The 20,201-nt window shown below is 41.7% G+C and overlaps 1 protein-coding gene across 4 annotated transcripts in view; it reads right to left on the minus strand.

Moving 5' to 3' along the window:
• ITSN2 (intersectin 2) overlaps positions 1–20,201 on the minus strand; it is a 132,695-nt gene that overhangs the window by 10,391 nt on the left and 102,103 nt on the right. For all 4 annotated transcript variants that reach the window (XM_055400169.2, XM_055400166.2, XM_055400168.2 and 1 more), the window contains 3 exons: positions 4,474–4,595; positions 2,731–2,837; positions 1,677–1,860 (listed from right to left, as the gene is read on the minus strand). In XM_055400169.2, the coding sequence (XP_055256144.2) occupies positions 1,677–1,860; positions 2,731–2,837; positions 4,474–4,595 (413 nt within the window). The remainder of the gene's footprint in view (positions 1–1,676; positions 1,861–2,730; positions 2,838–4,473; positions 4,596–20,201) is intronic.

The raw sequence follows: 20,201 nt of genomic DNA on the forward strand, positions 1-20,201 counted from the left end.
GCCTTCTCCAGACCTTGATGCTGCTGCTGCGTCACTTCAGTCGTGTCCGACTCTGTGTGACCCTATAGACAGAAGCCCACCAGGGTCCCCTGTCCCTGGGATTCTCCAGGCAAGAACACTGGAGTGGGTTTCCATTTCCTTCTCCAATGTGTGAAAGTGAAAAGTGAAAGTGAAGTCCCTCAGTCATGTCTGACTCGTAGCGACCCCATGGACTGCAGCCTACCAGGCTCCTCCGTCCATGGGATTTTCTAGGCAAGAGTACTGGAGTGGCTTGCCATTGCCTTCTCTGGACCTTGATGCTAGGGAAGACTAAAGGTGGGAGGAGAAGGAGATAATAGAGAATGAGATGGTTGGATGGCATCACCAACTCAATGGAATGAGTTTGAGTAAACTCCGCGAGTTGGTGATGAACAGGGAGGCATGGTGTGCTGCAGTCCATGGGGTCACAAAGAGTAGGACATGACTGAGCAACTGAACTGAACTGAGAAGGTAAATGTCCTATATTTAATACTACAACTGATAATTTTAAAACATTCACATATACTCATAATTCTACATTTATCTAATTATTCTGATGAATGATTGTTTCTGTGATCTTGGGTTTCTTTCTATGCTTCTTCTAGTTCATTTCCAGGCAAACCCTTGCCTCCCACTGATTGAAGGGTTCTGTCCTCAGTTATATTGAACCATTTTTGCATTCCTGAGATCATAGTAAGATAAAAAAATAAAATTAGCATTTACTGAATGCTTACTATGTGCTGGTCTCTGTGCTAAAGTACTTTAAAAATAATATCTGATTATCTCCAGGTTACAGATGAAGGGACTGAAGGCACCAAGTGTTAGGAAACTTGCCCCAGTTCCATAGTGGACTGTGGAGGGGCTGGGATTTCAGCTCACACAGTTGGAAGTCTGTCTTGTTACAAGCATGATATTGTGTTGCCTCCTGAAATGATCTGATTTGGTTATGTAAGCTATTTTATATTCTTCCTTTGAATAAGACAGGTATAAAATAAAAACAATTTACAAAATTAAGAAAGTGACATTCTGGATGCTTTTTGGAGTAGAAAGTAGCTGGTTTACATTCAGTTCAGTTCAGTTCAGTTCAGTCGCCCAGTCGTGTCCAACTCTCCGCGACCCCATGAATCACAGCACGCCAGGCCTCCCTGTCCATCACCAACTCCCGGAGTTCACTCAAACTCATGTCCACAGAGTTGGTGATGCCATCCAGCCATCTCATTCTCTGTCGTCCCCTTCTCCTGCCCTCAACCTTTCCCAGCATCAGAGTCTTTTCCAGTGAGTCAACTCGTCGCATGAGGTGGCCAAAGTATTGCAGCTTCAGCTTTAGCATCTAAGTAGGCTTAAAAAAACACTGCTGTTTGAGATGGGCAAAATAATGGTCCCAGAGCCAAGAAAAAATTCAATTCAACAGGAAAGGCAACTCAAAGCAGTCAGAAAATTCTCTGTCATATTTGTGTTTCCCCCCACGGACAGAGGAGCCTGGTGGGCTACAGTCCCTCAGGTTGCAAAGAGGCAGACACGATTGAAGCAACTGGGCACCCACAGAAAGTGATGGTCATACCCGTCTCTACTCCTGAGGCCTCCCAGAGGCCTCCACACGGCTCTGCCTCCTGGCTCAGGCCAGGGCTGGCCTGCCTACGTTCCTGGGATGGAGTTACCTTTAAAAATTCTTTGAAGTCTGTGTGTTCGTCTGTCTTCTGCTGTAACAGGGCTGCTCCATTAAGCTGACAGCTGCAGAAGCGGATGTAGGCCTGCATGTGGGACAGCTCAGCGGCCAGGATGTCCCCGATCATGTGCACGGGCATCTTCTCACCCCCGGTCTTCTTCCGCACCCGCAGTGCCCTGCAACCAAAACACTCTCTCTCACTTCTTGTTTAACTGAGTATCCATCGCCAATGAACAGTGAATATCTTGGGAGACTAACAGTAATAATGACCAGCGAGTTACCTAAAGATCTCTAGCACCATGGGGGAAGTCAAGAGGAGGAGGCAGTTAGGACCTAAAGCTCCGCCTGCCCAGCCAACCTGGGTGAACTGTGAGCAAAGAAGAAGAAAATGAAGACTCTGTGCTTGGTTGGTCCTCGGTCTTTGGAACTGTTTGGTTTCAGCTTAGTTTCTTAGCAAAGTTTCTTTTGAAAGTTTTCTAACTTGTTTTCAGCTGAACCAAGAAGAAAGAAATTTCTATTCTCCGCAGGAGAAGTAAGGGAGCAAGAGTCCGCTAAGGCCTGGTGTGGAGGTGAAGGTAGTGGTGGACACTGTGTCCAGAGAGCTGCTAAACCTCAAGGAGTGAGGAGAAGCAGCGAGTGTGGGATGGCTCAGAGCTCCCCCAGGAGCCTGTCCTCGTGGACGTAAGGGACGGAATTTCACACTGCGCTTAGAGGACTGCCAGTCCAGCTGCTTATGTCTGGGACATAAGCTGTGGCCTCTCTCCTGACTCTAGCTGATACAGAGTCAAGTATGGTTTGGAATCATATGTTAATGTATTGTTTAATGACTTCATTTTTTCTTTACTTAATAAAATATTTTGTTATATTTTGCTTCAATGAAGATGTACTTTACAGTTAGCATTTCATAAAATAATAACAGAAAGCTTGAGGGAGCGGAAAGCAGTGGAAGTTCTCTATTAAGCAGCTCAGTTGCAGTGAGTGAGGTGGGAGTCTTGGTCCCAGGGCTGGGGTGGCCGCTGCCACCAAAAGCGGTGCTCACGACTCACTTCAGCAGCTTCGTGTTAGCCATGATGAGCTCCTTCCAGTTAACAAAGATCAAGGCCATTTCTCCTTCAGTGAGAAAACCTGGCTCTGTTATTCGTTTCTGAAAAACCTAGATTCAGAACAAGAAAAGGAAGTTAGCTCTAGGGCAGTACACAGCCTCTGTGGCCTAAAGGAAATGTTATCTTCGTACTCAGAAACCAGGAAGAGCAAGGTATTTTTATATAAACATACACAGATTGTTGAATTTTAAATTGCAAAATTTCCCTATGTTTTGCTATTTCGGCTCCTATCCGGGCTGATTCTGAGGACTGAATCCAGCAGTCCTATCAAGGAGAGTCTCATACCCACCTCCTAAGGGTCTTACACAGGTTAATTAAACCGTGGGCATAAAGCACCCCACACCAGGAGGGCCTGCAGAACTGAGGGAGCAGGACTGTTGTCAGACTGCACCATAGGAGTCTGGAAGCAGTTAGTGAGAAGTGCAGCAAAAGAAACACTGATGCCTTACCTCACCCCCAGTACTGACCACCAAGCACGTGTGGATTTCAGAGGCTGGCTGACCGAAGGGGAAGTGATAACACTTTGCACTCGTAATCCACAGAACTTAAGGTTTCACAAAGTTCTGATATGCACGTACATGCATATGTGTGTGCGCATACATGCATATGTGTGTGTAGGTTTCTCAGTTAACTTCACAGATGATGATGTAGGTCATGCTGAGTGAGGTATTATTATTCCCAACTGACCCATGAAGAAATTAAGGCTGAGAGTGATGTCCTCAAGGTCACAAAGCTAGTTTCCACTAAGCAACTAGAGAATAACTTTAAAAGCCTTAAGGAAATGGTGACATCATCTAAGACACCTCTCCTCATGTGTAATCTCTCCAAAATACATGTGATGTTACTCTGTTGAAACTGTTCTAAACTAACGTTTATAGCATCAAGTTGAACCTGGAGTCCAAGAACTCGGATAAAAGTCTATGGACTAACATCTCTCAGAGTCAGATGGAAGATGTCTGGATGCTCCTATGGGATAGAGAGACCTGGAAACAAGGTCACTCTGCTCTGAGGCGCTCTGGAAGGTCAGGGAGAGCATCTGATTGTCTGTCCTTTCATCCACTGATTGACTTGTGTTACTGTTTATGCCTTCTGTTGACCGCCTTAGCGTCAGCCTTAGTGAGGAGAGCAGAGGAGGATGTGGTGGCGGGTCCTTTCGGGGAGGGAATGCTGATGAGAATGCTGTCCACTCGCTTGTGGACAGTGACCCCTGACCCCAACTTGACACCTCACCTCTGAGAGGGTCTTATGAGGTGGCAGAGTGGTTTTCCAAACTGATACAAACATTAGATGAACACTCCCACTGCCTCACAACTCCACTGGAAACAGCTAAACTTTATGAAAATGTCAGAAATGTCAGGTGTCAGATTGGCAGTGCAGACGTCGTGAGAGTAAAGTCTGAAGCAGCACGTTTGCTTCAAGCCTTCCCACCCACCCTGTACCCTTGTCCTTCCTGACAAGGCCACCTCACGGCCAACTGAGGCAACAAGTGCCTCTTCTCTTCTCATTCTGAATGACTTAATCTGACAGCAAGAGCTGACTTGAGACCATCAAGGCCTGTCTAACAGGCAGAGGAAGCCTTCTGAGGGTGTGAGAGAGCCTGTCGCTGCCGGTGACTTCACTGTCAAAGGCGACACCTCGGTACGAGTCCCCACCCTGTAAGGAGCCCACAGAGCCTGGCGCCCTTACCTCCACAACGAGCTGCAGGTCATCCACGTACCGCTCCTCCGTCTCAATCAGCTCGTGGATGTAGCCCTGCCTCTTCCTTTCCACCGGCTGCATGGTGTCCAGTGTTTGGAGATCAGCACACCCTGTGGAAAAGCAGGGTAGAGTTTCAAAATATTATTTTCTTCTCCTGGAAGGAAAGAGACATCTACTGGCAGGATGCACTGAGTTTACAAATATTGCCTCCAAAGAATCCCATGGCCAGCCAAAGGGCCCTGGGACCTGGAAGAGCAGAGCAGTGTACACCTGCGGAAGCTGGATTCGTCATCGGCCCCTCGGTGCTCCAGAGCCGCAAATTAGCAACGCCTGTAACGGCTCAATGTGGCCTGAATGTCTTTCTAAGGAAGTCATGACAGTGTGAAGGATTTTTAGAAACAGCCTCAAAGAGGCCATAAACTGTGCTGAGCTTGTGAAGAACCTATGCTATTCTCACCATCTCAACACATTTTCAAACTATTGTAATAATTAAAGGAATCAAATGCTTGAGAATAGTGTTTTCCAAATTGCAGGTCATGAGCTATTTGTGAGTCATTCTATCAATTGATTTTTTAAGCAGAAACAAACAAAATTAATAAATGAATCAAAGCTACCATGTATACAGGGGGCTTCCCAGGTGGCGCCAGTGGTAAAGAACCTGCCTGCCAATACGGGAGACATAAGAGACACGAGTTTGATCCCTGGGTCATGAAGGAAGGCATCGCAACCCACTCCAGTACTCCTGTCTGGCGAATCCCATGGACAGAGGAGCCTGGAGGGCTACAGTCCACAGGGTCACAAAGAGTTGGACACAACTAAAGTGACTTAGTATGTACCACATAGACAGGATTGGAAAGTACTGTCCTGAGAAACTTTTCAGTTAGGTATGTATTTGTGGATGGAAAATGTAGTTCTTACTGTGAACTGCTGTTTAAAAAGTGTTTGAGGAACATTTCTCTAGATTTCCCAAAGTTAAGTGGTCAGTGAGGAAACCTAAAGTGCCCAGAACCCAGCAGTTCCCAGCAGGAACACTACCTCAAACCGAGGGAACAAAGAACTGGCGGTTCGGGCTACTCTGCAGCCATAGAGCTTGAGGGTGGCCCAGGGCAGTCTCACGTGGCGGCAGGGTGAGAAATACTGCATTCACTTCAGATCAATGTACAGGCAGAGCTCAGTGTTGAACTGAAGTGATGTAGAAGGCTTGGCTTACGGACAGGAGGAGGGGAAAGGCCTCAGAAAGCCCAAGTGACAGCAGTAGGCAGTCGCAGTGTGTGTCCGAGAGGGAGACAGGAGGGCAGCAGGAAGGTCTGGGGGGTGAGGCCGCAGGAGCAGGGGCAGCCACCAGGGGCCTCTGCAGACGGCGAAGTTTGGATCGAGGTATGTGCCCGCTCGGGGACAACCACACAAAGCCACAGAGGTGGAAAAGGCCAGGATCAGACCAGGCTTTTAAAGGAGGTTCTCTTTCTGACTGCTTCGGAATGTTTATGTGTTTTGTAGAGATTGGGCCTTACAGAGAGTTGTGAAGACAGCTGTTCTACCTTCTGCACATGCTGCTGACAGCTTAAAAAAAAATTACTCCCACAGTCAAACAAAAATTGAATTAAGGCAGGTTCCGTTTGGTGGTACCAAGACAGCATGGTGCCACTGTCATGTTCAAACTTCTCAAGCTTTTCTGCGGACTGTGTTTCACCCTGTTCTGCCAGGGAGACCTGCAGGAATGGGCAAGAACTGGGGACAAGCAAGGCTCACTCAGGTCCCTGCTTGCCCTGGCTCTGCAGCCAGGAGGCTGGGGAGGCTGATGCCTGGGACAGTGTTGCTGATCACCCACCAGCTGACTCTGGTGGAAGCAATGGCAACAGTTTCTAAGGCTGCTCCACCTCTTCACTGGTGGTTTGCAAATCTCGGTCATTCACATTTTGTCACATTCACATTCCAGCTCTACTAAGATAATATTTTTGTCCATGTTTGAGCTAAATACCTAGGGAAATCATGGATTTGATGTGCTGGTTATGTTTCTTCTAATAGTTACCACCATAAACATGTAACCATTAACATAAATTGAATTTTCCTGGGCCCCCTTTTTGAATGCCATTGTGTTGGGCACCAACAGGATATCACACTTTAGGAAAGAATGATTTATGTTAAAACCTGCAAGCACTGGCCTGTCTGTTCCATGTCTGCGCAACAGGAATAGTCTCAGGTAGTTCATTGTTTCTAAAGCTGGAACATACATGACGTTAGCTTCATCAGGATGATGTGGAACAATCCTTGTACCAACACCCTAGCTGACATTTATGCATTTCATTACTTATGGTTCTTAAATGTTTATCCTCAAAATTTCTAACCTGACCCCTACCATCACTTTCAGATGCTCTTATCTCTGACGTCAGGGAAAAAAAAATACAGACATGATGCCCCTTTAACTGCTTGCCTGTCTCCCTGCTCACTTATCCCTGTACTTCCTGCCTGTGTCAGGGGCCAAGAGGATCCTACTTTTTCCAGAAGCCAGAATCCCTAACCCACCCTCTCTGGCAGGACCCTTCCCCGCCCTTCCACTTCCACTGTCAGTCCTCAGTGGTCCCTCCTACCACAATATTTACAACAAACACACACATTCCTTCAACACTGCTCCCTCCTCAGACACCCGTCTCTAGTCTTCCTGCCAAATGGCTCTAGAGGGGTCTGTCATTCACTCCCCCCAACCCCAGCTCTCTGTCACCTCTCCAACTGAGAGTCACTGGTTTCTTTCCCACTGCTCCACTGACACTGCTTTTTGCATTTGTTTTTTAACTTTTTATTTTATATTGGAGAATAGCCAATGATGCTGTGATAGTTTCAGGTGAACAGCTAAGGGACTCAGTCATACATAAACACTGTATCCATTCTCCTCCAAACTCCCCTCCCATCCAGGCTGCCTGGTAACATTGAGCAGAGTTACCTGTGCTATACAGTAGGTCCTTGTTGGTTATCCATTTTATTAATATATATAGCAGCAAGACACTGCTTTTGTGAAGGTAATGATGACTCAGCATTGCCAGTCCAGAGACCCCTGGAAGCTCACATCCTCCTGTACCTGCCCACAGCCCTGACACCTCTGATGAGCTGCTGCTTCCAGCCCTCCAGTCTCTCCCTCAGCCCCTGTCACTCTCCTCTTCCCGGTGTGTCCTTTTGCATTTCTGCTTCTGCCTGCCTCCAGGCTCTCCGCTTCCCCCAGTCCAGCAAACACTGCAATGTATTCCTGGCATTCCTGACCTGCAGGGTCAAACGAGTGTGGGCAAAGCTACAGCTGTCTTTCTCTGCTGGGGTCACAAGGTGCATGGACATACCAAGGCTCTGAGAAATCCTGCTCTAAAGAAATACTCAGTTTGAGTGAACTCAAGAATTCCCCACACTTACTTGACCAGAGAACCCTCTGTTTTGACGGGAGAGTGAATCTTTCGAGAACTGAGGAATTAGGGTTTATGGATAGAATACAGCCCTCTGCCATCCTCTTCACCTGCACTGTCCAATATGGTACCCATTAGCAACATGTGACTACTCAGCACTTGAACCTTGGCCAGTCCAAATAGAGAAGTGCTATAAATGTGAAATATACAGCAGACTTTAAAGACCCAGTGCAAACATCCGGGAATGTAAAATAATGCATCAGTACAGAAATTGTTACACCAATTACATATTGAAATGACAATATTTTAGATAATGCTGGATTAAGTAAAAATAATTATTAAAATTAATTCAATCTGTTTCTTTTTACTTTTTAAAATGTAGCTGCTGGAAACTTTTAAATTACATATGGGCTTGTATTTGTGACTTACATTATATTTATATCAAACAGCTCAATCCAGCTGCTACATTTTTTTTTATCAGGTTTCCTCCCTGATGGAAATGTTCAATGGCTGCTGTTTTTTTTGCAGAATGAGGTCCTAACTCAGGGGGAACGCAAGGCTCCAGCAGTAGCATGCTGCCCACCTTCTGGCCACCCTGGCCTGTGCGGTCCTCATGATGAGCTGCACACACCGGCCATGGCTTGGCTGTTTCCGCTCCTGTCCTGGGCTCTGTCCACAGCCCGTCTCCACACAGAAGCCATCTCATTACCCCTTCAGGGTGCAGCTCACATGATCCTACTCTGGGGAAACCTCTCCCATCCCCTGCCCCACTTGCTCCCACACTGCCTCTCCTTCATGTTTCCGTGATACTGGTTTGCATCTATAATACTTCACATAACGTGACTTGTAGTTCATCTGTATACGGTTAGTATGGCCATCTCTCCCAGTGGAGGTTAGGGACTGTGTCTGTCACAGACTATAACACTTAGCAGTGCTTTTGCCCATGGAGACTTCCCTGGTGGCTCAGACGGTAAAGCGTCTGTCTACAATGCGGGAGATGCGGCTTCGAGCCCTGGGTTGGGAAGATCCCCTGGAGAAGGAAATAGCAATCCACTCCAGTACTATTGCCTGGAAAATCCCATGGACAGAGGAGCCTGGTAGGCTACAGTCCATGGGGGTTGCAAAGAGTCGGACACGACTGAGCGACTTCACCTTCACCTTCACCTTGCCCATGGAGGTCAGGAAATACTTACTGAACGGAAGACTATTTTGTTATCTCCAGACCCATTTCTCATCTTTCCCCTGCTCTGCTCTGTACTTTGTCTTACTGAAGTACATCTCTTAATGGTTCCTTTCGTCACATCTATTAGTGGTAAATACTTTCAAATTTTGCCTGAAAATGCCTTTATCTCCCCCCCTTTCATGAACAGTATAATTAAAATTCTAGTTTGACAGTTATTTTTTCTAAACACTTCCTATCATTGGGTTAAGTTGTGTGCAGTCAAGTCTGACTGCTGTTCCTATGTAGTTATTCTGCTCTTGCTTACTATTTTCAACATTTTTTTTTCTCCTTGATGTTTTGCAGTCTAGATATAGGTTTATTTTTTCCCAGAAGTCATTGTTCTTCCTGAATCTGTGGAGTCACATCTTTCATCAATTCCAGAAAATCCTCAACCTCTAAACAGGCCAAACTCTAAGGCTACTTTTGTAAGCTCCTTCCTTACTTGGCTTCTGCCTGGATTTGGTTAATGAGAGGAGGCTCCATCAGGATGCTGAAGACTATTAGGGTAGACTAGGAAAAGAATCCTCCTGTCACAACAGTGAGATGACAAGAAAGCATTTAGTTCCCACTGGGTAAAGAACAGAAATGCCTGGGCTGCATCTCACATAAATTTGGAGTTCAAGAACTCCTGAACTGATGAATTAACACAAAAATTAGTTTCTGGCTGGTGATACCTTCAGGGTGCTTGCCCAGAGAAAATGTACAACTGGTCTGGAGGGTCAGTCTCACAACCTTGGTTCCACAGGATTTACATAGAAAAACCAAGTCTTGCTAAAGCTGAGTTCATAGTAAAAAATTACAAAAAACAAGGACAGACTCCCCATTCATTCTAAGGATCAGAGCTGCAAGAACTTTAGAACAAAAGGGGGTATAAAATATGTATGTTTAAAATAACTCAAGACATATAGAATGTACTTGAAATCCTAAGTAGGGTCTAAAAACCCAATAGGCAGATTTGAAAAAGAAATGAACAGAAAGGTAAATATTATCATAATATTAATAGATGAGATAGCCGATCAAACACATCTGAGGAAACAATCAGTAAATCTGAAAAAAAGCTGAAGAAATTACTTAGAGTAGAGCCCAGAAAGAAAAAAAAAAGGAAAACATAAAATTAAGGTTAAAAGATATGGAGGAGGAAATGAAAAGCAGGAGTCAAGGAAGGGAGAATAAAAAGAACGGGAAGAGATAATATTGAGAGAATGGTTGAGAATTTTCTAGAACTGATGGAAGTTATGATTCAGATACAGATTCAGGAGGAACAATGACTCCTGGGAAAAAATAAAATAAACCCATACCTAGACTGAAAAATACCAAGAAGAAAAATTGTTGAAACAGTAAGAAAGAAGGGGCAGAATAATTACACAGGAACAGCAATCAGACCTGGCTGTAGACAATGCAACCCAAGAATAGGGAGTGTTGAGAAAAAGTAACTGTCAAACTAGAATTCTAATTATACTATTTTTCATGGAAGAAAGAAAAGAAAGAAGTCACTCAGTCGTGTTTGACTTTTTGCAACCCTGTGTTCTGTAGCCTACCAGGCTCCTCCGTCCATGGGATTCTCCAGGCAAGAACACTGGAGTGGGTTGTCATTTCCTTCTCCAGGGGATCTACCCAACTCAGGGATCGAACCAGGGTCTCCCACATTGCAGGCAGACACTTTACCCTCTAAGCCACCATGGAAGCCCATTTTTCATGGAAGAGGGGGAAATAAAGGCATTTTCAGACAAAGTTTGAGAGTATTTACAACTAACAGATGAGACTAAAGGAACCATTAAGAGATGTACTTTGGTAAGAAAAAAATCAAAAAGAGAAATAAAGAGATTCAAAGGGTAGTGGAAAAAAAGAATGGTGAGCACAAATACTAGTAATGGTGTGAAAAAAGCTATTTATATTAGAAAATAATAATAATGACTAAGTGAGATAAATTCAATGTGAATTCTTAAAAAAGAAGCAAAGAAAACACATGGTAAATAAAACATATCTAAAAAGATAGATATAAATAAAAGTATCAAACAGTTCTAATAAATGTAAATAGCTTAAAACTATCAGTTAAAAGAGAGATTCCATACTGTATAAACAAAATTCAGCTAGATGCTATTTAAAAAGACACCTAATATGTAAAGTAACAGAAATATTAGAAGTAAAGGACTGGAAAAAAACTATCCAAATGCAAAATATAAATGAGCAGTGTGTGTGGGGATTTATTAGTAACAGACAAAACAGGATTTCAAGGATTGTATAAGACAATATCAAACAACTCATGAAAATGTAATAATTCTTATCTTATTTACTAACAGGAACACCTCAAAATCTAAAATAAAAAGCTGACAGAATTACCTCCCCAAAAAAATAAAGAAAAAAGAAAAACTAAAAAAATCTATCATTGAAATAGATTTTAATATATTTCTCTTAATGAAAATTAGTAAAAATATGAAAGATTTGAACATAATTAACAGGCCTCATATAATGAGAATATAAACAGGAGAAAACACATTCTTTTGCTCAGGCAACCAGAGACATCTTTGATACTTTTCTTCTTTTCACACCTCACATTCAATCCACCTGTAGCTTCATCTTCAAAACAGATCAGAGTGGTCCATAATCTGACCACTCCTACCTCATCCACCACCATCATTTTGATCCCCACCCCCAACCCCCAATTTAATCTAGCAAGCCAGAGCTACTCTATTAAATAGCAGGTCATGTCACTCCTTGGATCAAAACCCTTCAATGGGGTTTTCTCACTCTGAGCAAAAGTCAAAGTTCTTAAAATCAGCCCACAAGAAACAATCTCCCCCATCTCTGTGGATACCTCTCTGTGCTCGCAGCCTCCTCCTCTTGCTCCTTCCTCATTCCGGCCACACTGACCTCTGTGCTGCTCCTCAAGCATCACAGGCATGCTCCTTGCACGCAATGTTCCCTCTACCTAGAGTGATCGTCCACGTGTCCACAGGGCTTCCTCCAGATACCCATCACATCTGTCAAGTCTTTGCTCACGTATCACCATGTCAGAGAAGCTTTATCTGAGTAGTCAGTTTGAAACTGAAATCCCTCTGAATCCACCTCTCCCCACCTAGCACTCTCTTTCCCTGACCTGCTTCAATTTTCTAAAATATCACATACTTACTCATCTTGTTTGTCTTACGCTACTCAAATATCAGCTTCAAGAGGGCAGGACTTTTTATGTATTTTACAATCTTCTGTGTCTCCAGTGGCTGACACATAGTAGTAGGTTTTACAAGTATTTATAGACGATGATATGAAGACAGACTCTGAGCTGCAGGAGATGGTACATTGATAGTAACTACAGGCAGTCAGAGAATGATGAAAACATCCTGGGAAGTTCTTTCTGACAGACAAGAAGAATGGGAAAGCAGGGAAAATGAGAGATCATGGCTACTATCAGGTCAAAGTTCCCAGAGAAATGATGAGTGGTAGGCTGGGCCACAAGACCCCCCCAACCACGTCCCCGCCCCCCCACATACACTTGTTTTTTAGGATGTGGAGACTGAGAGACAAAATATGAATAATGGTTATGAAAACTCTGTGTCCCACTATAATTCTAAATTACAGTGCAAGCAAGAAAATGAGGCATCTTCGCGGCTATCTGCGAAGATTCCAAAAAGTGAAGGACAAAAGGCAATCTGTGATGACTGACACAAAGAGGGCTTGTTCAGATGACATCACGAAGTCCCAGAAAGGTCCTTGCCCATTCTGAGGCGAGGAACGCCTCTGAACAATGCTATTCTCTGTGTCCCCAAGTTCAGCTGCCAGGGTCACATAATGATTTTCAGTCTCACTGTGTGGAAAATCAGTGAAAAGATGAGATTTTAACAGTAAATCCAGATGACTGAGCTGGGTGCATTTTCTGAAGGCTGCCTTTAATACTGAAGCTTTATCAAGGCAATAGGAAATTACCGGACATCTTATTTTGTAAGAGAATAGCCTTTTATCTGCTTGGCAAATATTTACTGAGTGCAAACCATGTGCCAGGTAGCATGCTCCCACCATGAAGCCATACATATTTGTGGTTTTGCTTTTGGAAATTTAAATAATCCTTGAACAATTTTTTAAGCTCTTGTGTTATTTTTTGATGCTTGTCAAGTTCTATGCCATCAGGTGCTATGTTTACAAAAAAGTTTGTGTATAGTCTAATGCTGCAGACCATCAGAAAGCAAAATATTTGACTATCAGAAAACAGACGCATTCTAAAACTGCCAAAAGCAGGTCTTATGATAAGTGCAAGTGAATCTGCATTTACCAAAAGAAAATCAATTTGATGTTATTTTAAAATTTACAGTAAATATTATAAGCCTAAAAGACAGCAAAGACCTCCCCAAAGCAGACAGAAGTGCAGATTCTGGCCTCAAAAAGCAGTTGGTTGAAGCTGATTTTTGCATTATCTTCTAGTCTCCCAGACTTGACCCTATATCACTGACTCAACTGAGGGAATTAATGTACTATTCAGAATACAGAATATTATGAAGAGATGTCATGAAAGAGTAGTTTCTTCATGTTCACCCAGCATAGAACTTCCAATTGTAACAGTACAAATAACCAACATGTGTATCACTATTTACAAACCTCTGATCAATCCTCTGATTAACAAATACAAATTTGATTTCTACGTAAAAGCATATGGAAAAATCTGAGGCTTAGTAGTTAAGGGACTTACTGTAGGATTTAGAACTACTAAATCCCTAAATCTAGGTGTGCTGATTCAAGTCTTACACTTTGAAATTCCAGGCCCTTTCAAATGGTGCTTACACAATAATCCTATTTGGGGTGAAACACTGGCAATAGCATGTTACAAACCTGACCTGGCCTCAAACTTGCTGAATTCTTGAGGAGAAAAAGGTTTCTACTGAAGTAGAAATATCTGGAATGCCAAAAAACCTAAAGGCACTGAAACCAGCAGGGTCCTTATTCACATTTAACTCTTTTTTATATCTCTGTGACATCATTGGTCCCTTTCAGTTCAGTTCAGTTCAGTTGCTCAGTCGTGTCCGACTCTTTGTGACCCCATGAATCACAGCACGCCAGGCCTCCCTGTCCATCACCAACTCCCGGAGTTCACTCAAACTCATGTCCATCGAGTTGGTGATGCCATCCAGCCATCTCATTCTCTATCGTCCCCTTCTCCTCCCACCCCCAATCCCTCCCAGCATCAGAGTCTTTTCCAGTGAGTCAGCTTGTCGCATGAGGTGGCCAAAGTACTGGAGTTCCTATTCAGTTAAACATGCATAACAACTCGTATCTAACAGCTGATTTCAAACAGACTGTGCACCCTTCACGCTCTGCATTAGTTCACCCGTTACTGCAGTACTGACCGGGGGCAACAGGAGTTTCATCTGCGCATATAGTTTTTTCTTGTTATTACTAAGCAGACTGCTACACCTCTAACTTTACCCAATGGTATGACTATACAGCTTGTGTTTTCCAGCTTGTTTATGACTATATAATACTATGCCCCAAACTGCATAGTTTAGAACACACTAATTCTGTAGCACTGCCTGACTCTGATTTCATGGTAGTTAACAGATGACCACTGGTGACACAGGTTTCACAGCCGCAGGTCCTTCTAGCACCTTGAAATGCAACTTTACCAGCCTCAATTCATTTAAAGCTGTTAATGCTCTTTACCCTCTTCTCACCTATATCTTGGAATTAAATGATGACTGTTCTGATTTTGTGATCTGAAGTAACAACAACTACAAGTTAGTGAGGGATGGCTAAGAGCACAAGCTCTGGAGTCAGATCTGGACACTAGTTATATTTTATCACACCCAAGATGTTTAGTTCATCACTTAGGATACAGCAAATGCTTGGTAAGTATTAACTGTTACTTCCAGTATCTATATGCTAAGACACTGGACTGGTGCTTCATAAATTGCTTAAGTCTCACCTGTAATATAGATATTACTCTCTTCATTATACAGATGAGGCGAAGGCTGCTACGGGTGAGCTCACAGAGCCATGATTCAAAGCAGCCACAACTTCCTATTACATTCATTTTATCACTCTTGGATTTTGCCTTTGATAACATCAGTAAGACATCTCTCTTAAGCACATCTTTCAAAATTTGTTGTTGTTAAAATAGTTTTAAAAGTGCTTATAAAGACAATTTACTCAACTTAAAAATAAGCAAAGGATCTGAATACACACTTCTCCAAAAAAGACATACAAATGGCCAACAAGCACATAAAAAGATACTCCATCATCATTAGTCACAGAGGAGATGTAATTCAAAATCACAAGATATTACTTCACACCTACAAGGATGGCTTTAATAATATGTAGATAATAACAAGCATTGGTAAAAATGTGGAGAAACAAAAACCCTTGTACACTGCTGGTGGGAATAAAAAAAAAATAGCAGCCATTTTGGAAAACAGTCTGGCAGTTCCCCAAAAAGTCAAGCCATCTAATCCAGCAATTTCACTCCTAGGTACAGACCCAAGAAAAATGAAGTTGTATGACCATGCAAAAACTTGTACATAAATGTACATAGCATTATTTTTAAGAACCAGAGAGTAAAAACCCAAATGTCCACCAATTAATATATGGATAAATAACAATGGAGTATTATTTGGCCATAAAAGGGAATGAACTACCAATACATCCTACAGCATGAGGTACCTTGAAAACATTATATCCATACAATGGAATATTATTTGGCCATAAAAAGGAATGAAGTACTGACACATCCTATAGCATGATGTACCTTGAAAACATTATGCTAAGTGAAACAAGCCAATCAAAAAAGCCCCAAACATTTTATGGTTCCATTTGTATATGTCCAGAATAGACAAACATGGAGACAGAACACAGATTAGTGGTTGCCTAGGGCTGCATGGGAGGCAGAGTGCTTAGGAAGATATGAGGGTGATAACTAATGGATACTGGTTTCTTTTTGAGATGATGAAAATGTTTTATAATTGACTCTGGTAATGACTGCATAACTCAGTGAATATAATAAAAACCACTGATTTGTACAGTTGGGGGAACTGTATGCATTCATGTCACCAGCTGATGTACATCTGATGCTGTATATCTTAATTACATCTCATTACCTGCTGGACAATTCTATCTGGATGTCCCACGGGTACATTGTAGTCAAAACCAAACTCATCTTCTCCCAACTGATTCTTTACTGTAGCTAGTGGCGCCATGATTTCTCCCTGTCACCAAGAGACAAACCTGGGAATCAAACTGACCCTTTCACCTGCCCACACAATCCATAAATCCCCCAACTCCTCCCAATGTTCCCTCAGAAACTATTCTTAATGCTGTTTCATGTTTTTTTCCTCCACCTTGGCTTCACATGAGAATCATCTGAGCAGTTTTTAAAAATCCCCATGCCCAGGTCTCATTTCAGGCCATTTAAATCAGGACTCAGCATCAATAGCTTGTCAAAGGCCTGCAAGTGGTGATTCCAATGAGCAGCCAAGCTAGTGGCTTTAGCCCCCGGCCTGCTCTCAAGCTTCAACTTGTCTTGCTGGCTTTCCACTTCCACTCCAGCAATAATGAACTGCTTATGGTCACCCCTCTCCTCCTGCATCAAGGCTGCTGCTTGTCTCTATCACTCTCCCCACCACGGTACCCCCCAATCTGGCTTTCTCCTACTTATCTTATGGATCAAGCAGTTGCCTTATCCAGGAAGTCTTCTCCAATTCACCAATCTACAGATGAATTAGGTATTCCCCCTCCATACTCTCTTGTATGTGTGTGTGCTAAGTCACTTCAGTCGTGGTCAACTCTTTGCAACCCTATGGACCATAGCCCGCCAGGCTCCTGTCCACGGGATTCTCCAGACAAGAATACTGGAGTGGGTTTCCATGCCCTCCTCCAAGGGATCTTCCCGACCCAGGGATTGAATCCATGTCTGCTGCAGGGGCAGGCAGGTTCTTTACCACTAGCGCCTCCTGGGAAGTCCCTGTACTCTCTTGGTGCCCAGTAAATCTCTCTCAGTGTGCTTAGCATGCTGTTTATAATTATATGCTCTCATGCCTGATCCTCTTACAATTAGTTCCTACCTGAGACCTGGACCACCTGACACTCATTTTCAACTTCTCAGGACCTAGTACTCTGCATTCACTTATACAAATACTCAACATATGTTCGTTGAAAGACTTTACAGAGATGAAGAAAGGTTTTGGAAAGAGACTGTTTATATCATACATTGACAGATGGGTTGGATTTTGATCCACTTTTTTTCACTCAAGGTGAAACCACCAACTTGATTACTGAAGTGTAAAACTGCTTAACTCTGGTGCCTCCAAGCATTCAGTAGAATGTCTTTTACTGATATAGACTCCTATTATTTTGTACTAAAAATGTCTTAGTCTACATTTGCAGTGAGTATTAACTTGTAAATTCCTTCCAATCTTTTTAGAGATAAAGTTGGAGTAAAAATTATAAATAACATAGTAGTCTATTATTATCCTAGATATTTTCTTTTACTTTCAAATCAAAATTTCTTTTGCTTTTGAGATACATACACTTATCTTGGATCAAACAATCTCAATCGTTACCACTTAAAAATTTCCTTTGTCCCTTGTACTACAATACAACTTGCTGGTCTGGACCAAGAGACCACGTTAAGGAAAAAGAGAAATTCCAAAGAAATACAAATAGGACTACAATATAAACAGTTAAAAATGAGTTTTAAAGGATGCTTCAAAAGAATACACAATACAAGTAATGTAGTTTGTGTCCCTTTAATAAACACACTTGCATAGTTATATTACAATTTTGTAAAAATGAAAACGAATGACCTCATGCCAAGCGTGCCCAGCATTTGCACAATCTCAATACCTTTAATACTATAGTTTTCAAGACGCACAAAATAAAAATTTAAGGCAAAAAAACAGCACTTTGCAACAATTTAATAATTTATTACATTACAGTAGCATCACAGCAGCATCCAATAATGCCACTATAGGCAAAAGTCTCTCAGTCTTTCCATTAGAGAGTCTATTTACAAGAATTTATAACTTGGTAAAATTCATCCTAAGAAAACTTGGCAAATAAAGCTTTGGACTGGAATTGGCATTTCTTTCTCTACTTTTCCTTCCCCTACTTTATTTTAAACTATCAGAATTTATATTATATTTTAAAACACTAATGTAGCAGTTATACTGTTTTAATAGCTGTATTATTTTAAAATGGCTCCCTAGGATAAAGTTTTAGAGGAAACTATACAACAGGTAGGATTGATTTAGATTTTCAAATTTTCTGAAAAAAAAATCAGCTTTGGTCTTAGAACTGATTTTTTCATTGCTGGAAAACCCAACAGGTTTAAAATCACATACTGTAGAAATGATTACAACATACTGCAATTTTTAAATAAACAGGTATTTTGATTCTTCACCTCCTACAGGGTTCAGATTTGCTCCCATTTAAAAATTCTATGTTCCTGATAAACTCCTTCTAACGTCTCTTTCTAAGTAAACTGAAGCTGCCTCTTATACTGAGTGAGGAAGAGAGCAAATATGTGGCTGAGAATGAGGTATTGCAAAGGACTGCATGCTCTTTTAAGAAGGACAAGTTATTATATGTCATACCATTTCCTTTACTTTTAGCTTCCTGTCAAATATATGACAAAATACCTAAACAGAGAGAGGTATTTCTTTAAATACAGTAAATTTATTTTCCAGACAGACGCTCAGTTTAAATACGCCATTATAAGACTTAGTCCATAGTACCTGATGAATATATTCTTTTCAAATTGATTTACAGACACTAATCTCTACCAGAATGTCATTCTTAATAATCTATAGTTATCAGTGTAAAAGTAAAGCAATTTGAGCTACAAAAATACCTCTGAAACAATTTATCAGTGTATTAAATAAGCCCAAATTCAAAATTATAAAGAGAGAATGTTATACTGTATCGTGATTAATTAAGTGGTCTTATTTCTAACCTCAGGGTTTAAGGTGGATTTAAAGTAACTGCCCTGAATTTGAACCCAACTAACATGTTCAGAAAATAAAAGGCAAGACCAAATAACCCGCACAATTTAGAAGATCAGCTGAATTTACAAGGACTCAGTCTTTACACTGTACCCTTTAGTGACTGCAGGCAAAACTGTTATGCCACCTGTAAAATAATATTATTGCTTTCCATTTAATGTCATATTTTATAAAAGTATCATGATGATGCCAAATGCTAAAAGTTGAGGTGGTCTAGTAACTAGATATCCCTGCCTCAGGGAGCATACATGCCTGTCACCATACATCCCAACGATGTGAAGTATTCTGGAACACAGACATTTAAATTTTGTGAAGTTCTAACTAAACCGTTGATTCTTCCTCAAGTGTTGTAAAGTTATGATTTAGGCAACATACGACTAAAATCATTCATTCATAATGTATAATAGGCACATTAACACAAATATTGCACAAAATATGCCTCAGAGATATAAAAACACATTTCACTCTTCTTAAAGAACTCTGTGAGGAAATAAGACTCTGTGATTGTATGTACACTTTTCCTGATAATACTTGGACATTCAGAAACAGTAGATTGCACTGCAGTTTGTAAACAGTTTAAATTGCATAATCTTCTCATTGATTTTCAAATATGATTTAATACTATCCACTAAAAGTCAACTAAGTACTCTCACATTTATAATAATGTTTAACTATCCTTGCAGTTTTTGGCTCAAGGAAAAGAAGTGAAGTCCTATGCCAAAGTTGCCAATGTGGTTGAAAAATAGATATTAGGCAGAGAATTCTGAACGGTAAAATCAGTTATGTAGCCACAAAGTAGCTTCATGGACACAGAGGAATGCCAGCTACCACACAGCTTTCCTTCACTCTAATTCATTCTCAACTAGATTGAGACTGTCTGCCTGCTTCAAGGGCATTTAAACTCTTTAAGCATTCCTTATGATCTTTACTAAATACATTAAGAAGAAAGTCAACCAGTGCCCCTTTGTGACCTGTGACATGGAGTCACTTCATTAAAATAGATACCATGAATTTCTGACTTTAAAATGTATAGATATAAATGCTCTGCCTAAGGTAGGCAAAGTTTCATATCTTGTAGTCAACGATGGGAGCCTTTCATTCCTCAAAGACAATCCGTTTTTAGGTAATTAG

The sequence above is a fragment of the Moschus berezovskii genome, chromosome 11, assembly GCF_049115385.1.
Source record: "Moschus berezovskii isolate FMDL1 chromosome 11, NW_MosBer_1.0, whole genome shotgun sequence".
NCBI classification, from domain to species: Eukaryota; Metazoa; Chordata; class Mammalia; order Artiodactyla; family Moschidae; genus Moschus; species Moschus berezovskii.